Source organism: Oculina patagonica, chromosome 6 (assembly GCF_052425735.1).
Source record: "Oculina patagonica isolate OP01 chromosome 6, crgOcupat, whole genome shotgun sequence".
Classification (NCBI taxonomy): Eukaryota; Metazoa; Cnidaria; class Anthozoa; order Scleractinia; family Oculinidae; genus Oculina; species Oculina patagonica.
The window spans coordinates 17157930-17180154 of record NC_135763.1 but is presented as its reverse complement, the minus strand read 5'-3'; the positions used below and the strand labels follow the sequence as shown (position 1 = coordinate 17180154).

At 39.3% G+C, this 22225-nt stretch overlaps 3 protein-coding genes across 3 annotated transcripts; 2 read left to right on the top strand and 1 right to left on the bottom strand.

Moving 5' to 3' along the window:
• Positions 1-353: 353 nt before the first annotated feature.
• Positions 354-4109, top strand: LOC144657292 (BTB/POZ domain-containing protein 6-like). The gene has a single exon (XM_078517622.1). It carries the CDS (start codon positions 544-546, stop codon positions 1867-1869), a length of 1326 nt encoding a protein of 441 aa, XP_078373748.1. The 5' UTR covers positions 354-543; the 3' UTR covers positions 1870-4109.
• Positions 4110-7673: 3564 nt separating this feature from the next.
• LOC144655867 (uncharacterized) lies at positions 7674-13779 on the top strand. The gene is made up of 5 exons (XM_078516036.1): positions 7674-8150; positions 10229-10368; positions 10790-10861; positions 11484-11696; positions 12167-13779. The coding sequence occupies exons 1-5, from the start codon at positions 7837-7839 to the stop codon at positions 12664-12666; spliced, it is 1239 nt and encodes a 412-aa protein (XP_078372162.1). The 5' UTR covers positions 7674-7836; the 3' UTR covers positions 12667-13779.
• A 1604-nt stretch (positions 13780-15383) lies between these two features.
• On the bottom strand, positions 15384-22183 carry LOC144655866 (pseudouridylate synthase 7 homolog; the record flags this gene model as incomplete). Its single annotated transcript, XM_078516035.1, is given in 8 exon segments — positions 15384-17075; positions 17889-18144; positions 18503-18578; positions 19159-19463; positions 20132-20641; positions 21538-21952; positions 21955-22062; positions 22064-22183. Coding segments are annotated over 8 exon segments (2043 nt in total), but the record flags the coding sequence as incomplete, so codon positions are not given.
• Positions 22184-22225: the final 42 nt, after the last annotated feature.

Below are 22225 nucleotides of genomic sequence, written 5' to 3'. Positions count from 1 at the left end.
CGATCGTCGGATTTTGTTAATCACTCGTATGATTACAGACAGAATTGGACTCCACTCAGTCCTATTACCATTATTAATAAAATTTGCGATTCTCACGAAAGAAATCAATTGAAATTATTTTAAATTAATCCAGTCCCAAAAAATGATCAGCAGTTACTTTCTTTGCAGTCAGGAATGCTTGTCAGAAAAAAACAAATCGTAAAGAAATGGCACTCTTCGCTCACCTGCGATTTGTCTTTACAAAAATGAGAACTAATCTGTTAGCAAAATCTTTGAGGCAAATTTGCTGGGGTGGCGGGTGGGTAACCTGGACAAGGAAAATCGGCTTAAAAAAGAATTTCCCGGTCAAAAGAGACGAATCAGCGTGAAGGGAATGGGTACGAGATTGAGCCCGCGATGAGAGCTTCATTTTCCATGCGTGGAATGCGTGACTTTTAGCGTGACTTGTTCGGCTCGGACTGAATTCAAAGAAGGAGAGAAGCAGGAGCGGATAGTGGATAACGTATTGGAAGTCACATCAAACCTAAATTTAATCGCGTAAGCATGTCTTTCAATGTGGCTAGTGAAGATTTTTGGGATGCAGAAACTACGCGTTCAGTCAGGTTGAGATGCAAATCCATGTTCAACAACAAACTCTTGAGCGACGTGACGTTTGTCGTTCGAGACGGATGTGAAAAAATTCAGAAGATTCCAGCTCACAAGTTCTTGTTGGCGATCAGTAGCCCAGTATTTTTTGCCATGTTTTACGGTGAATTGGCCGAGAAAAAAGATTCTATCAAAATTTCAGACTGTGAGTATGACAGCCTGTTGGAGTTGTTTCGTTTCATGTACAGCGATGAAGTGAACTTGAACCCAGACAATGTCTTGGAAGTTCTGTATTTGGCAAAGAAATACCTTCTGCCAACTCTTGCAGACAAATGCACAGGGTACATTCAACAGAACTTGGATGGATCAAATGTATTTCATGTCCTGTCGATTGCAGAGAAATACGACGAGAAGGATCTGATGTACCATTGCTGGGAAGTGATCGAAAAACGGGCAGACGAAGCTGTGAAATCAGATGATTTCGTGACAATCGAGAGATCAGTGCTGGAGGAATTAGTCGAGAGAGATTCGTTGAATGTCAAGGAGGTGGAATTATTCAAAGCTGTCGATTGCTGGGCTACAAAGGAATGTGAAAAGCAAGGACTAGCAGCAGAAGGTTCTGTGAAAAGAAGGATCCTTGGAGATCGGATTGTTAAAGCAATTCGTTACCCGGTGATGGAAGAAAAGGAATTCGCTAAATTCGTGCTGGACAGTGATATACTTACAAAGAAAGAGTCAGTCGACTTGATGAAGTATTTCAATCATGTGCTGGATTTCCCTGTAGGATTTTCCGAAGCCAAAAGAGCTGGTTTTGTTCATCGAATGTTCAGGTTTGGATCAGGAAAGAAATTGAAAGGGTGTGGTTATCCTTATGGTTGGTCCGACTCGATAAAATTGACGGTAGACAAGAACATAAAGCTGCATTCAGTGCGTCTGTTTGGTAGCGAGAACAATGAATATTCAGTGACCCTAAAGGTAACAGATGAGAAAGGTCTTGTTTTGGCGACTAAAAGAGGCAAGTTTCTGTCCAAGCTTGTACAGAGCACAAAAGGTGATTATCATTGCTTTAATGTCGCATTTGAGCCTCCACTTGCATTACAGCCTCACATTGCGTACTGTTTTCAAGCTTTCATCAGTGGTCCAAATTCCTGGTATGGGCGAGGTGGCTTGTTTTGTGTGAAACATTCTGGAGTGGAATTTTTCTTTTCGGAGGCACAAAACAGTAGAGGGCGAAGTAAGGTTACTGAGGGACAATTCTCCGGATTTGATTTTACTGTGAGTTAACTCAGTCCTTTCTGGATTAATTTTCCTTGACTGCTTAAACTGAAGGGGTAAACTCTGGATGCTGAAGCTTACTGTCCTCACAATTATTATGGTGTGATGACCTTGTTTGCCCATGGTTTTTGATGTCATCATGGCAATTTGAATTTTCAGAGATAAATTTATATTGAATTGGAGGAATGCATTACATCATTGGAACATTCTGTCATCGGTTTGGAATAATTTTGTATCAGTTGACACTTTTTTCTAAATATGTCATGAAGAAATAGAGATGGTGGATCCAATATGGTGAAGTTAATGTTGTATGATATCATTTGATGTCATAACCAACAGATGACTATCTTAATGTGTAGAGTAACCTCAAAGCTGTTTCTAATAACGAAAACCCAAGGCAGAGGGGTTTCCATCATGCCCGCCCCCCTCCCCCTTAGGGTTTGTTTATATGGAGGGAGGTTAACCCTCCTAGAAGGGTTATCCCTAGGGCTATCTCTGCCCAAAAAAACTACGGAAACCTGAAGCCGTCGAATTTGCACTTGTCTTGTACACTTTGATTTGAGAAGCAGTTCAACGGCCTCAAGCGCCCATGTCGCCTTTTCTGTCAATTTGCCGCTTTTCTTTTCCATTTTATTTTATTGTATCACCGATCAAGAACCTGAAGTACGGCTTCGTCTGTCGAATGTTTGTTTTGGTCAAGACTTTGACCTACTAATGTATAATTTCAGCTTCCAAACTGTTGCCCTGACTGTCGTTCTGACTTTTGTAAAGTCCCAGCTTGGACTTGCCGCTTTTGCTTGCATAGTTCTCCAAAAGTATTCTCCAGGTTAAGCAGATTTATCACTGTGCAAAGCAATGTCAATAGTTAGCAGGCATATGTGGCAGTTACTAATCTGATTGTCCTAAACTTGACCCTCCTAGGAGAGTAACCCTACTTCGAGCTTTTGCATGACTTAAATAAACAAAAAGTTGACTCTCCTAGAAGGGTAACCTAGCAAGCAGATAGGGTTACCCTCCTCCTAGGGTAACCCTACCTCGCATGTAAACATAACCAGGAAAAAAAAATAGAAGAGGGTAACCCTCCTAAAAGGGTAACCCTTCTAGGAGGGTTAGTATGGCCCTTAGTATAGTCTTGGGAGGGGAGGGGAGGGGAGGGGGAGGGGTGGGGTGATTGAACTCCCTCCTTCATAAGTCTGCTATAAAACACCACATCATACATCAGCATTATACTGTTATTGGAAAGGCTGCAGCTTGCCCTATAAAATAACCAGGTTATCTGTTGATTATGATGTCATGTGACCTCAAGTCACATGATAAAATATGCAATCTTAGATCCATCATCGCTGATTTTATTTTTCTCATAGCGTCAGAAAATCAACACAAAATTATTCACTTTGTGCATGCATGCCAAGACATTGTTGCCATGACAATATTAACCTGGGATAACAGTTGAATATCTCTGTTGGAGGAGTGCACAGCAAGTGAAAGTTTCTTATTTGCTTGAGATTTAACATCCTTCCAGGGTGTTTTTCCCAATAATATTACAATAATTATTGTTAAACTTGGGAAACAATGTCAGAGGGAGAGGTGCTGTGGCTTCTAACACCCCCTCCCTCTTGTGCATCCAAGAATTAATTTAAGATCAGGGACATGTTGCAGAATGGAGAATGCTTAAAACCTATCGATAAAAATATTTTCCCTCCCCCCCCCCCCCCCCTCCGAAAAAAATAATGAAACAACTGATAAACAAAGAGGAACAAACAAAAACCCAAAGGCTGACTTAGCTGACTTCAATGAGAATACGCTACCCTATCCTATCCTGTAGTTCTTCAATTCTTACTTTAAAGCCGAGCATTCTGTCTTCTGCATTAGACATGGCTCACCATGAGTGCAATATTTGGGAAAGAGTTGGTCTTTTGTCATGTACGGGACTATGATTTGTCTGTGTGTATGGTTTGTTTTGTTGGCTGGGAGTTGCTATTCATTAAATATTAGACCAGGTCACAGTTTTCCACCAGCTTCGCTCTTGGAAAACTGTGCACTGCTAATAACAAGTGATGTCCAGGGACAAATATTTCACGTCAAATAGTGGTTATTGTTTATTTTGTTGCTTGCATGCGTTGATGTAATTCTTTACTTCAATATTCCTCGTTTGAACAAAAGATTCATTTGATATTGTTGTTAAGGTTTGTTAGTATTGTAAAATAAATGGTTTTCTGAGTTGATTAAAGATATAGAAGTTAATCCATTATTTTAGCTTTCCTTTAGAGATATCTTGGCCCGTTAACCTTTGTGTATGGTAACAACGAAAATGGGTAATATTTGTGGAACAAATATTAGCCAAATATCAAAACCACTCTGCAAACAAAACAAACAAATAGTCTGGAGTAAATCTTGGTGATAGAACATTCAACTGGTGCCGCTCTGACCCATCAGCTCTCCATTCGCATTCGCTACAGCCCAGGGTTTCACTTATGCGGAGGAGGTAGCGGCAAGTTGACTTGATTTGCATGCCTTCCCACCATTTTCCACTTTGGTTTTAATCTGTATTAGAACCGTTGCTGATCAGTCTGATCTGATGTCTTAGCAGAAATTACTTGCTACGAGATGGTGTCTGAATCACACTCGCTTTCAGTGTTACGTTCATAGTGGCTTTCTCTCGACATCCATCTCTCGACATGCTAAACAAACAAGACGGATCAAAATCCGCCAATCACAGCCCACTAGCAAGACCTTCTGAACTTGAGAGCTCATTTGCATGAAACCAACACCGGTATGCATCGGTTTTGATTGCCTCATTTCAAACAGCACGTCGAAAGATGGTTGTAGAAAGATAGCAATGTACGTAACACTGAAAGTCGGCGTAATAAAATTTTATTTACACTTTATCAGCTTTAGTTCTCTGGTGATATTCACGACTCCTTTCTCGCGTGTTTTTATGTAATGTTTAATAAATGAGCAGCAGTGTTTTATCAAGTTTAAAACACGGGGCGCAGCCGAGTGTTTTAGACTTGATAAAACACGAACTGCGATGATAAAACACGAACTGCGAATTTATTGAACGGCTTAAAAATCTTCTGATGTAGATCAACTCATTCTTGCACTAATATTTAGATTTGGGGCTATTTTGGCCTAGGAAATTGGACGTAAAGTTTAGCTCTGTCTTTATCAGATATAAAGACACTCATTAAACATTCATTTCTTTTGTATTTTCTTTATGAATTATTAATGAGTTTTTTAAGTATTTGCAATCAAGTTCACATGGTCAAAATTTCCATGTCAGTTTTTTTCTTGTGTTGTCCCGTTTTCATCTGTCTTCTCTCTACCGTAGAATTTATTTTTTTCGTTGTTACAGTTAGAATACGTCCAGTACTAGACGGCCTGCAGCTTGCTATGCAAGATACGATTATGCCCTGAGCAGATGGCCTATAGCGTAGTGTACAAAATACGATAGCCACCTGTCGGCTACGACGTGATGCGACGTCACATAACGGAAGAAAATCCGCCATCTTAGATTTTACTATTTCCTCTTGATGTCAGAAAAGGGCACGAATCAATACCAAATTATTCCAAACCAAAACAGGGATGTGAAAATACCTTTATACTGCAAAGTTACTTGTAAAATTCATTAACTATTCATGAGGGTGCAAACCAATCCCAGCACTGTATTCAGATCACATGTACACAACTGTAAACCCCAATACAAATCAAACAATAGAATTAACTTTTGATACAGACTCCTGCTCAGCTAATTAGTATTCATTAACTTTTGATACAGATCTCTACTGATTCGCATAACAAAACTTTGCATTCAATTTATTGTTTTCATTTCACAAGTAGAATAAAATATTCGCGTCCGATCTGTATGGCCGTTTACAATGGCTCGCCTATCGGCTCGCCATTGTAAACGCCCATACAGATCTCCCGCTCATATTTTATCTACTACTTAAAAAATCTAAATCAAGATTCGTGGACAAACAACTTGTCCCATACAGGAACAGGATACAGGAACAGCAACTGCAGGAAAGCTTAAGAATCCAGAAGTAACTTCCTTTCAAAATAAGACAAGTTTTAAAAGTGGTGGCCACCAACTTCCCCCTCCCTTGTAAATCTCAGGTTTATTTTATTTTTATTGATACTCTAGTTTCCGATTTTTAACAAACAATTTTAGAATTAAAATTGTCGCGTGATTTTATGACATAAACTGTATCACATAATATTACCAAAATACAAAATTTATCATAAAAAAACCAAAGTAGTTTATAAAAAAAAACACGTCAAAAGAGAAATTAATACATCAAAACAGTACAAGGTGTTTATTAGATTGGGAAGATTGAGATAAGATTGTAAACTTTAAATATTTGGGCTGAATGTTTCAAGATGCGCCGTACTCGTGGCAAATCTCCTTTGTAATATCGACTATTGGGGAAATTAAGTTCAAGGCCAAGTTGAAATATAGTAGCTAGCTCATTCTATACAGCCGTTTAAAAATGTTTACGATAAAGGCATTCACTTCCGATGGTCCTTATTGCCTTATTACCACAGTCACTCACATGGCTGCTTCAACATATGTCACCTGCAGCCGTGAATATTGGAACCAATTGGAAATTACAGAAGACCTCATAAAGTCCTTAAACACTTAACCATAGTGAATAAGGACTTCTAATCGTTTGATAACAAAATAAAAGAATTGTTAATTTTCGCACTTAGTTGATGTTAAACTGACAGTCTTAAATACCATGTGATTTTGAACGCTGTAAAGACTTCCTCAAGACGTCATCATATACGTAGTTTTGTTTTCACTTAGGGTTGACTGCTGTTTTGAATAATAAAAAATACAATGTTCTAGATCAGTCTGAGACCTACTGTGCACCAATATTGTTATCAAAGGGCGAACAGACTTAAACGACTTGCAACTTGATCCAAAAACCCGGACATTTCATAAAGGAAGAGAGGAAGAGAAAACCTCCAAATAAAATAGGTGATAGTACAGATCTCGGCTCTACTTTGCGTCCTATACTTGAAGTTGAATAAGAAAGACAAAATTTTCAAAATCTATACCCGTTTTCAGACCAAAACGGCTCAAAAACCATACCCTTTGGGGCGGCACATACTTATATACCTTATATAGGAGAGTACCCCCCCCCCCCCCCCCCCGGGGACCACCCACAATTCAAAGACAATCTCCGGTTGAATCTCTATAACTCTTTAAACCTTTAATCCCCATTGGTGATTATTTCGTAACTTCTCCCCACCCTCCAATACCGAATTCAGGCATGCCGGTAGTAAGAATGAAACAAATTATCTTGATTCGAAAACATACGCACGCAGTTAGCACGAAAGCATCGCGTGAGAAAGCAGATTTTTCGAAATTTTGATACTGGGGGTTAAAAAGCGGACACTAAAATTCCTTATCGACACACGCACACGACAAAGGAACATATGTTAAACAAATCAATCAGTGCCAAAATAAATATAAATGGCTGGCCCTTGGAATTTAATTTAAACATTTTCTGGCACAACGACAATGCAACTTGAGGAGAAAAATTCAGAATGCGGCCTTCTGGCTATTTCACCAGGTGCGATGCATGTTGTGTAACAAAAGATAAAAGCCTGAATGCAGTGAACTTGTAGTGCAGATTTAAACTCAAACGAACTTGAACAATAGAGGGGCGTACTTTGTTTTTTTAGGACCGCCGTTGAGCTGTTGACTGTTGTTTTGTAATTGAAATTTCAACAGAGCCATGGTTCCGCTTGGGTTACCTTGTCATTAGCATGAATGAATGTAAATTTGCTCTAACTACAAATTTATCAACGTGACGTTTACGTGGAATGCACAAATCGCGTACATGCAAGTAAATCGTTTGTCACTAGATCGCACCGAAAATCGAACATGGTTGTTTTACTTTTACTTCTTGTGGAAATGTCCTATCAGCGCTTACAGCAGTTCCTAGCGTGCTTTTAAACCGAGACAAAATGCGCCGATTTTTGCAGTGGTTTGTTGGTCGATGTCTTTCGATTTCACTGTGGCAGTGCATTCAGGCAGTGATCTTCATAAGCTTCTTGTCAGCTCAATATGCCCTTCATGTACAGCTAAGTACACGTCTCACCGAAGCCTTAGCGAGGCTGGACAAACTTGAGGATTATATTAACAGTGAAGAGAACGGAGGGGCACAGATGAAACCCAATGACATAAGGCCAATTTATGCTCACTCTCGTGGAAAGCGACAAATGGACCAAGAAGAGAATTTGAACGACCTTAAAAAACGACTTGAAAGTTTGGAAAATCGGTAAGTAAAGTATGCATTACTTATTAAAAGCAGTATTTCGCAATACATAGCTAATCTGAGAGCCAAATTAGGCTTCAAAACCGTTCACTTCATAAATGTACATATACATGTAAATACAAATAACTGAATCAATAATTTAAAACAATTCTTACAGTTCTTGAGTGCCAATCTTTTGTGTGACTGATTAAGTTATCACAACTTTTCCTTGTTGTGATATACACAAATGAAACTTAAACAAATACACGATGAAGAAGTTTGTGTTTTTATCTTTTGTAAGTGTGCGTGTAATAATTCGTGTCTTTGATCTGTTATAACCGTAACAGAGGGCCTTAAATAAAAGAAAGTCATCGAGCCTTAAGCAATATCATGCACTTTAAACATTAACAAGATAAGATGGCAACGTCCACCCTTAAATTCCCTGAAGTAATCAATATCCAATTTATTATTTAAATATGCCTCAACATTGTCAAACAGATCTGAGGTGATGAGAATTTAATAAAGACAATCATTGACTAAGAGATATTAGCTGATACTGACTTGATGTACCACCAGTTTTACGATCGACGTGACATCAAAGGATCGTGTGGCAATTAGTATAGTAATGGCAAAACAAGCTTTGGATAATCTGTGTTTAGGCCATCTTTCTCTCATTTTTCCACCATAAAAAAGAATTGCATGAAAAATATAGTAGGTTATAAATAGTTGGACTAAAATACATGGTCAAAGTTCAATTTGGCTTGCCTTGGTATAGCTATATATATTTACTCGGCTACAGAAGTTGGTTAAATCTCTGAAGCCTGCATCGAACGATTGGAAAACGTTTCATCCTTATATTTTCAACAGCTGAATTTATATTGGAAGACTGTCTCGTGAATTTCTTTATTCATCAAATTACTTTCTTAAAATGGAATTTAAAGTACTTTATGTCATTGAGCATTTAAGCACGGACGTAAAATACCCTGCTTCATCATAACTACATTGTAAGGAATCTTAAACATTAAACGGAAGCAGTTTAAAATTTTGATGACTGTTTTATCTGATTTCCTTAATGAAAAAGAACGTTATATACATGTTATATTATATTCGTTTAATTAATTTTGGGCACGTGGCAAAATTTGTCATCATGAATATTCAGTGTGAAATTGTTGCCTTGTCACAGGTGATTGGTTTGTCAAGATTGATCAATTACCTCCTCTGAATTCAATGTACTTTTTTTTAATTAAGATATCGTTAATTATTGTTACACCGAATTGTTGCTCGGATTTGTGTTTGCCCTTGTTTCTTACCTTTGTGCCGGATTGTTGCACATTGCATGTACTATCATCCAGATATGAAATAACATAGACATGAAATGGATATCTTACAAGGAAGCTAGAAACCGAGGAATGTAAGTCTAAGAATGCATTCACTGATGTGTAAAATTGGAATGATCGAAAGCCCTATCTCGTGGTTAAGGAAATGCAGGGATTGTGCACGAGGTTTACTGACAACTGGCAAACAATTGACATTTTCTCAATCTGGATTCTCAACGACAAACACTAAACGAATAATCCAAAGTTTATACTTACAAACTGACTTTCTCTCACCATCTTAACTTACAATTGAGATCAGATACAAACTCCAAGAAAACTAACTTTACTGACTGTTACTTTTAATCTAAAATGACAAATGGCATAGGGTCTTAAGTTTAACTAAACCAACTGACTTTAACTCACCATCCAATTTGACAAAATTAAACAAAATTATAACTTGAGTTAACTTCACCATCTAAACAGACAATTGGCAATGGACACATGGTCCAAAATGTTAAATGACAAAATTACTGTCTATCAACAAACGTCCGATCATGGCCCACGAAGTGACTTTATATGTACCTATCTAACCTGACTGACCAATGGCTCCGAGAACATATGGCTCAAAAAGTTCACTGACAAAATGACTATACCTCATTATTATAACAGACAACCAACAAATGACACACATTAACAACAACTGATTTTTTCAGATTTTTTTTACAGTGCGTAAGCTTCGATAGAATATTTCAGAAAGTAATCTGAGTGCTTGTTTTGATTGTGTAGCTTTACAGCTGCAAGCAACTTCAGCACGCCTTCTAACCGCGGAGGATTTTGTGTCCAGGGACCCCAAGGAAGGAATGGCATGCCGGGTAAGAATGGGATACCAGGGCGTGATGGGAAGAATGGAACACCTGGAAGAGACGGTGAGCAGTTAACTATTCCAGCCGTTGTTGCCATTTTCTTTTTCAGAGAATGAGCTTTAAATTAAAGGTCTATTTTGCAGTTAGCCATACATGTCAAGGTTTAAGGAGTCAGAATAAATAGGAGATATAAATCAGAAGAGGTCACAGATATAGTTAGCAAACGTCCTCCATTTGATTCTTGGACGAGCACTGACGGCTTTTAAAACTTTTAACATAACTGAGAATTAACGTTTTCATTTAACGTACTAAGTTGCGAACGATATGAAATGTTTGTTGGAGCTAATAATCAAATCTTAACTCCAGAAAGTAAGACCACATTATGAAAAGTGAGCTGTAAAGGAGAAATCGTTCTAGATGATGCTTCTTGAGTTCGATTGATGGTGAATTTCGCATGACACAGTGTTCGTGTTTATTAGTGTAGGAAGAGATGGCATCGATGGACGCGACGGAATACCGGGGATAAATGGAATCCCAGGGAGACAGGGATTACCGGGTAAGTAGACTTCGCAAACTGGAGGTGATACACCTTTTTTATAGCTTTGTGTTTTTAAATAATATAAACAAAGTAAGATTTTTGACAAGTTTTGACTGGGTTTTCTTATACTCAGTAGGTCAATTTAAAACAAATGCAAGTTTGTCCTCTAAGAGGCGAAGCAGCCGTTACGGGCAGTCGTTGGCTCTTTGATTGACTGAAAGGAATAAAAAACCAACAGGAAGGTTTAAAAATTGCCAGAAAATCAGAAAATCAAAAATTAGCAAGTGACAATGACAATATTTAATTTCCGTTTAATAAGTCATAGATTTGATCAAATTTATACCAGGAAAATGAAACAGTCGAGCTAAATTGAGCTTAATTGAGCACCAACACTCAACAGTAATTGTTTATCTAGAGAGCTAAAAGAAGGCGTAAAACAGCTTTCATTCCATCCCCGACAACAAATACACAAAACGAAACCAGCATCTTTCAGAGAGAAAAATGGAATGTTACCCTTAAGAGTTATGGTTACTCAGACGAACCAAGAAAACCGTCAACAAGAAATACTCAAAGGAAATAACACTAGTGAGAAAAATCACAAATTCCAAAAGGTACTCTAGCGGCTTTTGTTTTGTTTAAGGTAGAGATGGTGCTACAGGGCCAAGAGGACATCAAGGGCACAAGGGTCCCAAGGGCAAACAAGGCCCAAAGGGGCCACCCGGCGATCCAATAATGTGCCACAAGGAATCCATCACTAAGGATCCTGAGAAGGAAACCTCAGGAAGCACCGTGTTTATTCGATGGGGGCGCAGCGTATGCCCCGCTGACAGAGGAACAGTCCTCGTTTATGAAGGCAAGTTGAAATAATAGTAAACTGACATATAAACAAAATGATACTGCCAAGATTTACGGCCAAGTACAGCTGAAGTCAAAACTTAGCAGACCGAGTTCTTTTTGAATTCAGGATTCAATGCTAAAACTGGTTATGTATCACCAAAACACCCAGAACAGTAAGAGAAAAACTATACAAAACTATGAAATGCTCTTTTAAACGATAGTAAAATGAAGCAATTTTTGGGTCGGTTTTTGCATGATGGTGAAAGAAAAAGCCGAGCTGTGCTTCTTTTGATGGCATTAGGCAAAGCTGAAAGCTGAAGCTGATAACACAACATTTGGTGGCAGTCTAGAAATTATTCCAGTTAAAATTATTTTGGCCTTTAGCAGTTTGTTTAGCATAGTTCATGCTTTTATTTATTTTATGTAGCGAGCTGCAGTGATCAGTGATGATGGTCGTTTATTCAGCGCTCTTTTTTCTCGTGCTAGGCCGAGTAGCAGGTTGGAGATCCGCGCCACAAGGAGGAGGAACGAACTATTTGTGTATGCCTCTGAGCCCCCTATACTCCAAGCCCCCCACACCAGGATATCAATCAAAAGCGTCCCTCTTCGGTGTAGAATACGGTCACGTGGAGGACCTTTTTGCCAGGATCCCTGGTCGAGGGCCAGAGATAAGCTACCTCGGTGTACCTTGCGCTGTGTGCCGTGTAGAGCAAAGAGGATCCTTAATGATGATCCCTGCACGAAATGTTTGCCCGTCCCGACTCTGGACCCGCGAGTATCACGGGTATCTTATGACTGACACTTCAAACAGCACAAGACCGGAGTACATTTGTGTGGACGCGGACGCGACTGGAGTTAATGTACTCCAAAGCAGAAGACATGCCGGGAAAGCTTTACTCACTTCAGTAAAGGGACAATGTGGTGTGCTGCCTTGCCCGAATTACCGGCAGGACTGGGAACTAACATGCGCAGTTTGCACAATGTAGGAGACGGGAATGAGAGGTACACGACAAATATTTGGAAAGTTCTTCGCTTCGAAGGGAACACTGCTTCCACGAGGAAAGGTTGCGTTCCTTTCCATCTCAACAATTGCAAAGAATTTTGAATAGCCTGTCAATTTCATAAACAACATGCAGGGACAAGTAAATGATTTACCAGATGTTTCAAAATCCTGGTAGATACGTTAATGAAAACGAAACATTTCTAATTTAAAGAGGGAGAACATAACTCTTAAATATATTCGCAAATGCAACAATCTTTCATAGCGCTCAAACATAATCTTTTAATATTTGGTTCCTCTATCAACGCCAGTTAGTAACGGTTGCAAAATAACAGTATAGCTTAGCAGGGCAGGAGCGAAATGTTATTTTATAGTAGCAACAAAAATTTTATGCAGCTGGTTACGAAACCCTCGAGCTCTCAACGAGGAACAAATGCCATTTATTCGTAAGAGCACTTAGGAAGTCTCTGATTGTCATGAATTTATTCAACAGTTAGTGCTAGAACTTGTGAATACTCCGAACATTCTCACGTCAGCATCTCCTCCTCGTCTCCAGGGTCTTCGTCCCCTCAAGCCTGCGCAGAAGGGACGAAGAATCGAGGTACGAGAATGGTTACGATAAGAATACGTTACGTTACCGCGCATGCACAACGTTTATGAACGTAACTGTCGCTAACAACTGTCGTGGTTCAGTGAATTTCCGTCAGAAAACGTTTAAATGACACATGTACAGTACTAGCTTGAGTGGAAAAGTGACTTGTAAAGCTTCAAATTGTACATTGTATTGAAAATTTAATGATTTTAATACACAATCTGGGGTGATACATCTTCTTCTACCCTGGGTACCAGAGGGTTTTTCCCGTGCGCGGGGGATTACTCTTCGGCGGTCGAAAGGCCGTCGCCAGGACACAATAAAGACATGGCCGACACCGGACCGACACCGGAAACCGCACAATAAAAACTTCTGGCATCCAGGGTAGTCTTTTTATGCTTTCTGACAAAATATTTTAATGCTGCGAAGGCGAAATATGAAAGCCTGCAAACAATATAAGATCGAATCGATCAGGTTTAGAGTTAAAATTATACTGAAATAAAACTTCGGTTGAACCAATGACAATTTCTGTAAGTTATATTTTAACTCCCCGCCTTACGTTATAAAAGGTACCAAAATTAAAAGGGTACAACTCTTTTTTTATAAAACTATGCAGACTGACTATAATAATGTTCAAGCACCATTAAAATTACTACATCATAGCCAGAAATTCCGAACCATAGTAGGCGTGACATACGTCATTATATCCAATGCGCTGATTGGCTCACGGCTGTCAAGAAAACAAGTCACGCCGGCGCCGGTGCTGACAAGCCAACTTTCAGCCGAGAAAATAAAGATTATCTGCAAATATTATCACTTGTCTAAGAAGATTTCCCTGAAATAAGCTCTGTAGAAACTCTACTGATACGTTTCTGTTTTCTCCGGTCCGATTTCGTACAATGAGAAGCCTTTCCAAGTGGTTTTGAGCCGCCGTAAATCAGATCGAAAATCATTTTCGATCCGTGACCGATATGTCACGCAGCACGAAAACCCTCAGGGAATTCAAGTCCCAGGCTCTAACTCTTCCCTAAAAACGCCGAAAAGAGCCTAGAGAACAGCTTGAACTATTTTTAAGCGATGACGTCAGGAAATCGCTTATTGCCATCGCAAGACCGACCCGATCTTTTTGTCTTTTTGTCTATTTCGGTCGAACAGAAATCAAGTTTAACTTGATAACAAGAAATCGCCGCATAGAACACAAAAGCAAAATACTCCCGTGCAGTTAGAATGGAACACTACAATGTATAAACGAAAGAGACTAATTACATATGATGGGATCTATTAGAATTAGTAGACAGAAATTTCTAACATTTATAATTATAAGGGCCGTCGTGAACAAGAGACCGTTTGACCTTTCTCGCAGCTTAAAAGCTAGCCCCCGCGTATCGTATGTCGTTTATCAGAAGTCACACACTACAATATAACGCAATATACTGTTGTTCAATTGAGCAAATCTACGAAGAAAATGTATTATTAACTCTGCATCCTTGGCCTGCCTACTGTTAATTCTGTATTTATTTGAATTCCATAATATCCTAACTATGCTATTTAGACAATCACGAACATTGCTTCTTAGGTTTAAAAAATGTACACTGCAATTGGATAACAGTCTTTATCCCGTCCTCAATTATGTTAGACCCTTTGTGAAACGTCATCGCTTCTGCATGCACTGCATGCCGTTTATTCAAAATGGTGGCTAGATTTTGTGATGAAAACAACACATACGGTGAAGAAAACAGCTCGCGTTCGTCAAGAGTTTCATCCGAGCGATTTTGAAAGTGTGCAGTCAAAGACGGACAATTTTTGCGAGATTTCGGGAGTTTTATAAAGCAAAAACCGCAATGAATTCAACTCGAAGAGAACCAAAAATTATCGAAAACTAAAGTATTGGATGTGGTCTTCAAGTTCTGCATTGGAATGGAGATTCTAATCTTCAGCAAGAGAGAGCAACCCAAAGCAAAGATCAGTGGTTTGCATAAACAAGACATAATATACAAAGGTTAGTATAGCGGATCCTTGTTAGCATTCGTAAAATTTTCAAGTGGAAAAAGCCGCAAAAATTTTACTTCGCTAACTACAAAACCCTTTCCAATTCAAAACTATCACCACAACTGAAGAAATTTTTATCGGAACAGTGAAATTCAAGCACCTCGGTCTTTGCAGCGATCGACTGAAATACGATATCTATATATTTTTCTTTTAGAAACCTGAGAGCACATGCAAACACAATTGTCACGCTTCGTGGGGGGTCGCGGTTCGGTCGTGGTTCGGAATTTCTGGCTATGTTGAATTGCACCTTGCTGTTGACCCTCCTTAAAATCGCTGACAACTTTTTGACATCCTTCTGTTGTTGTTTTTTTTTTTTTAACTTCCGAGCTAATCATAAAGCAAACAATTGCATGTGTAATGTATGATCTGCACGTGAAGACTGTGACTAAAAGCAGGATTTTGATTGGCCAGGCAAGGTGGACTACAGGCAGTATCTAATTCGAGAAAGGTGGTCGAAACAGCACAAAAGTGGACGCGATAAGACCGAAAGGTGGTCTGGGTATTCCATTAGTTTTGCATATTGACCTAGAGGAAATGTACAAGTTTGTATTTTTGTACGTGGATATTTTGTTTTTCCTCTTAGGAAGCCTTTTTCTGTAGCTTTACTTTTTCTGTCGCATGTCTTTGAGTTTAAAAATTCTTCTAAAATTCAGTATGGCTAAAAGTGTACCTTGTTTCCACATGTCTGAAGAGAAAGAAAACGCGCAAATTCGCGTTTGTCATGTCGCCATCTTATAAGTCTTTAGCACTTGCAGTAGTTCTTTACTTTTACCCAAACCTTTCGGTCTTGTTGCGCGCACTTTTGTGCTTTTTTTCGACAACCTTTCTCGAATTAGCTGTTAACAGTATCGTCCAAGCGTGAAGCGAAGGGAAATAAAATAGCGCGAAAAAGCTTCCTATTTGTGAGGCAAAGTAAAGGCTGCTCGTGGTCAAGAAGCAACATAAGAATTTCAAAAATCAGTCCATATCTTTCTTAGGAGGCAATGGATACGGTGATTCATGCTGAAACATCCATGTTACAACAATTATTGTATAATATTACTGCTTTGCATTAATATTGCACAGAATTAAAATAAAATAAAACAAAATTTTATAAAAGAGTTCGCATATCAATTTCAAATCTTCCAGGTGACAATCTTGTTCTTGGACTTGTTTTATTCAGTTCAACTGTTCACAGTTTTCGTGTAATTTTCTATCCGGTAGGAAACTTGTTTAAATTTCCCAATGGAATAATTTTAAATTTGAATGGTAGATTTGGTTGGAGTTTCTCGACAGAACACTTTTTAACTGTTTTTATCAAAAAATGTTGGAAAATTGTTCTATTAGGCACTACAATCAAGTTTTTGGCGTTGCTCCCTAACTAACCGAACGCCTGGAACAGGCTGCACTATCCCTGATCCTTATCAACCAAAGTGGCTGGTATTAATAAAACACGACCTGAAATAGTTTGAATTCCCCACGAAACGAAACGAACTGTTAAGTTGTCAACTGCAGCCAGGCCTTATTCTTGGTTGAGTGTAGACTGGTAAGCTGATGACGTATCGCATCTCAGAACTTCACGTAAAGCCATCGTAGCGTACGTTGACGTGGGCAATGTTAACTCCATCTGGAGCGCCCAATACTTGCCGTCTGCAACTGACTGGGGTTCCTGGGTGCCATTGAGCCTATCCTTGTCTGTCAGGGCCAGGGGTTGTTTTACGTCATTGTAACGAAGCCAGCGCCAGCTCATTAGGCTCGGCCTAACGATTAATTTCCTGCGAAACAATTTTTTTTCTTAGCACATGGGCGTACAATGACGGAATCTGAGGGGAATACCCCACGAAGGTCACTTGATGACCAAATTGTATGGCATGCATTTAACTGGTATATTTTTTTCTTCGTTGCAAGACAAACGCAGGCTTCATGTTGCATCCAAGCGATTCAAGGAGAACGCGCTTTGAAAAGGTTCGAAGTTTGATTACCCCAGGTGCGCGCACGAGTGGCAGGAAACTAAACACTCGGATATACTGTAAATGCATCAAAAAGAAACGACAAACGCACTGCGCGCAATTCCCGCGAAAACTCTTTTACAAAATACGCTACATTGACGCCGAAAGATAAGACAGTTACTGAAAATTTAAGTTTTGTATACTATAATAAAAAATAATAATAATAAAAACTTTATTTAAACTCGAATTTAGAGTAGCTTGACAAGCTAATATTTCCGAGAACGAAAAATAGATAACAAAAAAAAAAAATTACTATTTACATATTTAAAATTGACTTATATTAACTAATTATAAAAATTGTCATTTACATGCTTCATGAATTGGCTTTGCAGATGTGCCTATGCCGCATATGCATAGACAAATGAATAATTGTTATCTACCGAGTTTACCGGCTCGTGATTTTTGTTTACCACTGTTCTTTTTATAACGTTTTCTTACTAAAGTCTTGCTCATTTTCGCTTCAAACTCGTACAAAGTTCGTAGCGGTAGCGAAAGATTCTGGCGTTTGACCGCTGTGAAATTTCTACCAAGCTTAACATTTACTATGATAAATTCTCTCCAGATCTTGAGCAAACTTACCGATAAGCGCCAGACAGAGCGTAGTCTCGAACCTTACGCCTCATGTTGTCGATATCAAGCCCGTCATTGGCCATTATCTGTCTGTAGTGGTCTTTGAACTCGTTGTCAGGGTAAACAACATCGTATCCAGGAAGTGGAAGGACAACGTCGTGGATTGTAAACTGTCCGCTTTTCAGATGTTCCTCGGTTAGGACCGTTACTGCTGTTCGGCTTGGCTCGGAAATAAATTCCACAGTGTCATCTATCTTTGATGCGTCTGAAATGGTAACAAAACCCAACCCAACTTTAGGAGCACAAGCGGCAGAATAGTTCTGCATGTGTGTACATACGCAAGAGTTCAAAAGTAGCCGTGGTGTTCAATTTACTCGCGTATCATACACTATGTTTTGCAATGGGCAATCTAAATCTCGAGAGAAGATCAAGCCATCGTATATACAGTTTTTAAAGTTTCTAGCGGGGCGAGCGTTCGTCTGCTGATACGAAAGTCGAATTTTACAAGAGGGGGTAACTTTCTTATTATGCGATATTGTACCTTATTAAAAGATTCATTAATGATTGAAAAATGCCATTAAAAGGGAAACAAACAAAGAAAAAAACCCGCAACTTTAACTCACCCGTGTCAGTAGAACAGGCAGCTGATGATTTTGATGCGACAACAAGGTCTCCTTTGATGGGTTGAAGTCCGTACTCCTAACAAACCAAGAAAGAATTTTGTACACATACCTGTACTTATTGTTGATTCTGTTACTACTAAGAGGGATCTTTTGCCTAGGGCTGTTACAGCAAGGCGTCCAAAAGTGTGACCACTTTTAATTTATTTACATTCTTTCGTGCAGATTTAATCCAATCAAAAGCCGTGGATAGCTTGCAGTTGACTTCTGATTGGATTAAATCTGCACGAAAGAATGTGAATAAATTAAAAGTGGTCACACTTTTGGGTGCCTTGCTGTAAGCATTACTGAAAATATGTAGAGTAATAATTATATTAAGAAATTTGGAAGAAAGAAAACAATCACTAACAAACATGGAGTTGTTTTTAGTTGGACACTCTCAAGGAAAATACACAGTGGTTGCATATACAATGTAGTAAGAAGAGTATTATTATGAAACTAGTGTCATAGGCCCGCAATGCGTACAAAAGTTTCATAGATAGCCCTCTGCACTTATAGGCTGCCCACTGTATATGTATTTACTAAAGAACAACAAAAACTAGTGAAATTCTTGATACAAAATGTTATCACACAAATTTAACTGACTCTTGAAAAACTACCTTGATGCGTCTCGATGCCACAGAGTTCCACACATAGCTCTGATACGCATGGACGTACATGAGTCGGGTGTTCCTAGAAATGCTCTGCAGGGCGTTAACCAGACCTGATGGCCCATGTCTCAACAGGCCTTGCAGGAGGTCGCTCTCAATGCACTTCCTTTTGGGCATTCTCTTGAGAGTCTCCTTAGCATCATTTGTGTCCTTCCAGTGTTGACGAGCAGCTGTCAGTTCATCTGGTTCACCATCTCGTGGATTTAGAAGCAATGCTATGGCTTCTGACCAATTACTGAGAAGCAATGCACGACCTGTGGATATTGAATAATCATGATAAAATAAATGTGCCAATGTGAACACAGTTTGAACAATGCACTACAAATACTGTACATGTCTAGACTGTGGAGTGTGAGAAAACTAGATGCCAGCACAAAAGGGGAGGCCCAAGAGGGTGAGGGGCAGGCAGCAATTTTCCTTTTGCCCGCTTTGCTTGCCCAAGGTACCACCTTGTACTTTGGGCTCGCACTTGCTGTTCCCTTCATGTTGTCTTGCATTGAAAAATAGAGCACCTGTGAACAGTCTAGTATACAGTATGTCTTGTGGGACATTGTGTGGTTCCAGAAAATGTTCATACTCCCCCACATAAGGGATTGGAAATTCCTGGGGGTGGAAGGGGTCTCAAACGCCAAAAACCTTTATAGGCCTTTCAAAGCTCACTTTCAACATATCAGAGGGGTAGGGGGGGGGGGGGAGAGTCTTAGGAAAAATCCCTTTTGTGGGGAAGACATGGATAATTTATGGAACTACACATTACAAGGTAAGGGTAAGGTGCATTTCTTCAGGGGGGGGGGGGCAATAAAAGGTTCGTGTTCTGCCAACAATCTTTTTGTAGAACGTCATCTTGTACTGTCAGTAATATCATATTATCTATCATTATTCTATTTTGTCTGAGTCTGTGTTGAACTCTCTTATTTCTCACCTATTTTATGAGTGGGAACTGATGTAGTTCCGAATCTCTGTAATCCAAAGTAGTTAATAAATCCATTAACTTTCAGTGATTCCAAACCCTGTTCAACCTTGCTGTGGTCCCCAATAACATTCCGAAGTGTAATAACAAAATGGTTTCCAGACAAAGAACCAAGTTTTAGAGGCTCTTTGCAGTATTTAAAATTCCCGACACACAAATTCCGAAGGGTGGCATTTAGATCCTGCAGTTGTTCAGCCCTGACTCTGTACACAGAGACTCGCTGTGTTGTGACGGCCCTGCGATCTTTTGTTCCAGCGTAGCCAAACATGCCTGCTTTGATCTTGAGAAGTTTACTCAAAAGGTTGATTGCATCCATAGTGTCTTTGTTCTCCTTGTAAAGAACAAACCAGCAATAATTCCCAAGTTCTGCTGGCCATCGGGTGTTTCTCTGCTTGCCACTGGCATCTCGCTTATGGAAAACTCTTACTGCTTTCTGGTCATCTACATCAACTGTGTCACTGTCTACCAAATAAATAAAAAAACAGTTCAGTAAAAATAAATAAATAAATAAATAAATAAAGATACATGTAGGAGAACCATTACAAGGTGGCAACCATTTCAGCAAAGTATTTTACTTGGCATTAACCAAAATTTAATTGGCTTCACAGGGGTTTTGTATTTGATTTGTGCAAAGTGCATACGGTTGGTTTCATCTATTGCGTGAAACATATCTACCAAATGTCTCTCAACACATATTATTTCAATTGCGTTTGAGAATCTCGGGGGCGGGGGTCTTTTTTGGATATATTGGTATAATCCATTATCCATTTTTAGGTAAGAGAGATGTTTGACACTGAGCCAAAAATGATCAGACTGATGACATAGCACCACAAAGATCCACATGGATTCTCTGATTGGTCATTTCTAGTGCACAAAAGTCAGTGTAACTAAGAAACAACCAATCAGCAGGACGTAACAATCGGACGATCATCGGCACCAACCGGGAACAGAAAGGGGAGAAGGCGGCTCGAATGGCAGTGGATAGGGGCGGGTCTCGTCAACATATCTTTTTTACTAAGTTTCTTGTCGTCAATGGCATGGGCGGCAACTGCATGTACTTCGATTGTTGACACCACAGTGCTTTTCTTCTCCGATGTTCGTTGTCGTCTTCGCGTGATTGATCTTTTGTGCATCGTCAGAACTAGTGTGATCATGATACAAAGAATTGGGTCATCGATTGGATTTTCGTACTAATAGTTATATTATCGATGTTTATCGATTTTTATTGATTTTAGGACGGAGATTTGTTACGTCTGCAATCAGAGTTGCTTTTGTATGTTATTTCATGTTGTGATTGATGCAAGCCAGGGTTTCAACCTGTTCCCCGCACTATCACCTCAATTATAAAACTTATTTACCCAAAGAAGAGAAGTTTTCTCTGATGGCACGGTGAACCAATCTTCTGTGTTCTTTGTCATCATCGGGAGTTAGAGTCACTGAAATTTTTTTCTCCTCATCATCAACTACTTGCTGGATTTTTTCTTTCTCTTCTTGGCTTAAAATATCAACATCAAATTCCTTGGTCTTCTCATCATGAGGCATTGATGTATCTGTCAGGCGCACAAGGTTTCCTTCAAGGTCCCTTTCCCTGACAATAAAATCTGTATACCTCTGCTTAAGAACTCCGTGGAATCCTGGCAAATTACTCACGAATTCAAGAATTCCTACGTCTTTTTCAGACACCCCTGTATCCTTCAAAGCTTTAACTCCACTTTTATCCGAGACCCCAACCGTTCCATCGTTTCCCAGGTTCGTTTCTTCTCTATAATTTCGAGCGTCTCTTCGGAGCTCACATCAACCACGTGTTCCACGTTTTCAAGTTTTTCTTCAATATCATTTCTCTGAACGCGCCTAGCTAACTTTTCATTATTTTCTTCCCTTGACTTGGTCGTCTGTTCCAGTCTGAACTTTTGCTTCTGATGATTCTAAAGCTATTCTAGGGCGTTTGGAGTCAGGTTCGAAATTCTCAGCTTCGTCCGCCATCTTGAAAATTGAGCCTGCAGTTAAAATACAACATTTCGTTCAAACGAGTAGTACTTCAAGTAT